The following is a 4,629-nucleotide window of genomic DNA, read 5'->3' as shown; positions in this document are numbered from 1 at the left end:
CTTTGATCTACTTTGTATTCATTAATTGGACATAAATATAATTATATCTTATCTTTCTCCTAATTTAACATCTATGTTTTAAAATATATAAATTAAACCCCGTGGAAAAATTAATAAAATTTTCAAAATTATACCAATTAACTCAATTTTAAATAAAATTGACAAAAATATAACTTAAAAAACAAAACGCAAAATAGTTTAAAATTGACGAAACATAATTAAAAAACAAAACGCAAAAGAGTTAAACTACGGCTTTTAAATATAACAGTAGGCTCTGTATATCAAACAATTCAATCTTTAACGGCGTTAAAATTTTGATCCTGAACTTCATGCCATCATGATCATGGAAGTCATTATCATTCATGATAAGGTAATGACCATTCAATGATTCTATCACATTAGATTATGGTGAGCATGCAATGAACAATATATTACACGAAGCAGCCGATGGGCTTTATGTGGAGGCAGATTTCACTTCAATCCTCGGCGTGAGCGGAGAAGAAGAAATCGGCCTGCCCAGGCAGAGCTTTGTAGGCCTCGGAGTTCCAAACCATTTGGATTCTCTCCTTCAGCCTCACTACTCTGCGTTGAATTCAGTTCTGTCTGTAAATTGGGGGATAATCTGTCGACATTCTTCATTTTTTATCCTTCTTCTCTTGTCTGGCAGATCTGCAGTTACGGTTTTATCACTCAAACAGCATTGCGCTGATCAGTTTCGATTAGATTTTAATTTTTCTCACTTGGGTTCCATTTATTTTCCCGGTTCTGTTGTTTTAGCCCTGCCCTAACAGTTTTTCAGAGCGAATTAAGGCCATTGTGTGAGGTGGGTAGGATTCGCCAATAATCTGCCACCCTTAAATTCGGCCCGTTGCGTAGTTCAGGGTTGGGAGAAAACGATCTTCCTCTGTATGTGTGTTGCTCCCTGCAACTTCTTTCATTTATGGATTAGTGCTTATGTTGGGTTTTGTGACTAAATTGTTGAATTACTGGTGCTTAAATTTGGACTCTGTAGATGTGCTGGTTTGGGTGTATTGAGTCTGTATAGATGTAGATATGCTGTTTTGGGTGTATGTAGATGTGCGTTACAGTCATAGATTAAAAAATTTGGGATGGCATTTCACAATTCTAGCTCTCATGTCGGTGTGTGTGTACAGATTTTCCAGGATGGTGCTGTGGGTTTTTGGCTATGGGTCCTTAGTGTGGAATCCAGGCTTTAAGGCTGATGAAGAATTCGTTGGATACATCAAGGGCTACCGAAGAGTTTTTGATTTAGGTTAGAATTTCTTTGATACTAATGAATAATCACATTATTCAATGGGTAAAAATGGGGTTAATGCTGCAATGGTTGTTTAAAGGCATTTCTTCCTTGTGCTTTTTGCAGCTTGTACTGACCACCGTGGGACACCACAATCTCCAGCTCGGACCTGTACATTGGAAGCACAGGAAGGAGCGATTTCTGTAAGAACAGAGATATTCTTATACTGACATATATCTTCTGTATATATATCCCATAGAAGTTCCAAGCCATGTGCATTGCTGGGAATACTATATATTTTGCAATAGGCAATGCGTGTAAAGGCTGTTTGAACTCTGTTTTTATTTGTCTTGGGATGGGTATTGTTCTGCATCTCCATTGCTTTTTCTGCATCTACTTACACTTTTTTTTTGGTTGATCTTCTTAGTGGGGTAGAGCTTACTGTGTGAGAGGAGGGCCAGAGAAGGAAAGATTGGCTATGGAGGTGAGATGAAAGGGATGCTCCCTGTTTTGTTTCGCATGCTTTTCTTTGCCTATTTATTGGGAAAGCGCTGATGTGTTATTACTGAAATATGTGATAATCAGTATCTGGAGAGGAGAGAATGTGAATATGATCTTAAGGCCTCCGTAGATTTTTACATAGTAAGATGCTCTGCTCTGTTCAGCTGATTTGATCTATATACATGGCAACTGCCTACCAGTTTTTGGAAAGATGTAGAAGCTGTTCATGTGATTCACCTTTTCATATAATGCTCAATGGTGGATATCTTAATGGTGGATTTCCTCTTGCAGGAGGAAGGAGAATTCGCAACCCCATTTCTGACTGGAGTGCTAGTGTGAGTTCAAGCAAATCATAGCCTTAATTTCTCTGCAGATTTGACCTCATAGCCCTAATTTCTCTTGGCTTTGGGTTATATGCTTAATATATTCTGCTCGTGCATTTTAGACAGTGAATTATTGATTTTGTTGATTCTCGCAGATTCATATCGACTCCAAACGAAAGCATAAACAAGTACTATCTAGGCCCAGCCCCATTACAAGAAATGGCAAGGTATATTATATATTAAGCTGAAAGAGTGGGCGTCTTTGAGGTGTCTGGGATAGAATCTACCGATGCAGGGTTAGGTTATTTTGGGTTATTTTGGATGTTGTTGATAGAATCTATTTTTGTAGGGTTTGGCTATTTTGGATGTTATATATCAAGCTGAAAGAGTGGGCCTCTTTGAGGTGTCTGGGATAAAATCTATCTTTGCAAGGTTTGGCTATTTTGGGTATTGCTGCTAAGTTATAGGGTTTGGTTATTTTGGAGCTTATATATTAGGCTGAAAGAGTGGGCCTCTTGGAGGTGTCTAGATAAAATCTATTTTTTGCATTTTGGATATTGTTGCTAAGTTATTGGTATAGTGATAGATTCAAGGTTTGGTACTACATCTTGCCTTGCCGAGATTACTTTTGCCAGTTACCAATTCACTATAATTTAAAAAAAATACATGTAATCAATACATATAAATTACTTAAATTGAAAATAAAACACATAATTTACATATATTTTTTTATAAGAACACATATCTACATTCAGGTATTTGAACTTGGTTTTCCAAATTAATACAGTCTGATCACCTCGCTTCTTGCTGACAAACCACACTCTTATACTCTTAAGAAAAGAAGAATTCATATATATTTTATTGATAAATAGCTGGGTTGTGAGATAGAAAACATGAATGTTCGAAATATGAAATTTCTTTTATCTAAAAAGATTTTTTTATATCGCTGCTTGCTGACAGAACACATTCTCATGCTCTTAAGAAAATCATATTTGATGAATAGCTGCGTTGTGAGAAAAAACATCAATGTTTCAAATATGAGATTTCTTTTATTTAAAAGATTTTTTTGAGACTCTCAACAAGAGAGGAATCCATGCTTGATAAATAGTTGGGTTGTCTTTTAATATGAGATGTCTTTTATTTAAAACATTTCAACTTATTTATGGCATCATCTTGTATGCAGGCAAATTGCTAAAGCTGCTGGTCCATGTGGGAATAACCGTGACTATGTTTTCAAGTTGGAACAAGCCATGCACAGCATTGGTGAGTTCTTCTTTTGAAATACCTGCCCTTCATACATCCATGTTCTAAATGCAGTTGGAGTGAAATTCATCACTTGATTATTTGTTATAATGCCACAGGCCATGCAGACAAGGGAGTGATAATGCTTGCAAATGAAGTGAGGAAAATTCTTGGAGGTTTTCATAACGTTTTCCATCTATCACCGTTGTGACTACTAATAGCTCTGGGATCCCACAATTTCCCAAACAAGGAAGAGGAACCTAGTTACAACTTCAACGATATATCGCCAAATGCTAAGTTCTGAAATAGTTACATTTTTTTCTACCAACAGTGCTGAATATGCATAAGTTGACAAGGTGGTTTACAAATTCCAAATTGACTAGGTTTTCTGAGCGAGAGTATCACAGTGCTATTTTATGATAAAAAAGCTCAGGATGGTATCAACATGGAAATAAGGAAAACAATGGATTTTAAAAGCAAGTTCTTCCTTGTTGAAGATTCTCAATCATGACCTATCTGGGAGTACATTGTTTACTTTGAATCAGAGGGTGGATTTATAAAGTTGTTAAATTTTTATATCCGTGAAGTTTGTCAAGATTTTTGTTATTTATACTCATTCATGGAGTGCACATTTTGGAAATGGGATTTATAGTAGGTGAACTTATTTAGTGATTCATAATGCAGCACCAAAATTTTTCTATAATATGGATTCACAATTTTTTTTAATCAGAACAAGAAATTCTATCAAGTACAAAATCTGCATTTGGGGATGCAGCTTTATATCAAAATTGGACACAAAACTAATTGATAAGCTTTTACAATCAAGTTTTGTCAACTGCCAAATTGCACCAAAAAAACCAGACTTCAAAGGCTACAACCCTAGTCATAAAATTAAACTCTCCAAAAATCTTCTAAAATTTTACAAGATTTTGTAAACATACTAATCAAATAGCTTGGGAGTCAAGGCCTTCTTGGTTTCTATTCCTATCTTGCTTCCACGTTGGATTATTCAGGCTGGAAGAATAATAACATATTGATGGATAGAGTTGCATGACGAAGTAGAGCCTGACTGGCTCTGGCAAAAGGACAATTGCACCTCTTGGAACTGTTGACGTAGACGGCAAGCTCATCCTCCATACTCCGAATGAGAGTTCTATCGTGAATGGGCATCTCCATTGTGGAAGTAACATTAGAGACCAATTGATTGTATTTAATTGCAATTTAGTGATGTCTCAGTGCAGCTAGACCAGTTGCTCCTGTAAGTCCTATTAACCATAGATGCGAAGGATTAACCATAGCTTCACCTAT

The 4,629-nt window shown here is 36.1% G+C and overlaps 1 protein-coding gene across 4 annotated transcripts; it reads left to right on the top strand.

Annotated features, from left to right (window-relative positions):
- The first annotated feature begins 448 nt into the window (after positions 1-448).
- Positions 449-3,899, top strand: LOC149176743 (gamma-glutamylcyclotransferase 2-2-like). 4 transcript variants are annotated; one of them, XM_089419967.1, is made up of 9 exons: positions 449-906; positions 1,155-1,273; positions 1,382-1,458; positions 1,683-1,739; positions 1,841-1,897; positions 2,048-2,091; positions 2,235-2,306; positions 2,429-2,511; positions 3,263-3,334. In XM_089419967.1, the coding sequence occupies exons 2-8, from the start codon at positions 1,165-1,167 to the stop codon at positions 2,493-2,495; spliced, it is 483 nt and encodes a 160-aa protein (XP_089276093.1). In that variant the 5' UTR covers positions 449-906; positions 1,155-1,164; the 3' UTR covers positions 2,496-2,511; positions 3,263-3,334. The 4 variants fall into 4 exon arrangements, with proteins under 4 accessions (XP_089276093.1, XP_089276092.1, XP_089276091.1 ...); XM_089419965.1 differs by lacking the exon at positions 2,429-2,511 and adding an exon at positions 3,441-3,899 and having other exon boundaries at positions 450-680; positions 3,263-3,342; XM_089419964.1 differs by lacking the exon at positions 2,429-2,511 and adding an exon at positions 3,441-3,899 and having other exon boundaries at positions 450-906; positions 3,263-3,342.
- Positions 3,900-4,629: the final 730 nt, after the last annotated feature.

Source organism: Pinus tabuliformis, chromosome 4_1 (assembly GCF_031772625.1).
Source record: "Pinus tabuliformis cultivar Carrire ecotype Pingquan chromosome 4_1, CPIR1, whole genome shotgun sequence".
Classification (NCBI taxonomy): Eukaryota; Viridiplantae; Streptophyta; class Pinopsida; order Pinales; family Pinaceae; genus Pinus; species Pinus tabuliformis.
Note: the sequence above shows the minus strand (reverse complement) of the source record. Positions and strands in the feature narration are given on the sequence as shown.

Coding starts and splice junctions, on each gene's coding strand:
- LOC149176743 (XM_089419965.1), top strand. CDS start 1,165: ATGGTGCTGTGGGTTTTTGGCTATGGGTCCTTAGTGTGGAATCCAGGC. Junction 1,459..1,682: donor CACAGGAAGGAGCGATTTCT/GTAAGAACAGAG, acceptor TGATCTTCTTAG/TGGGGTAGAGCTTACTGTGT. Junction 2,092..2,234: donor TTTCTGACTGGAGTGCTAGT/GTGAGTTCAAGC, acceptor TGATTCTCGCAG/ATTCATATCGACTCCAAACG.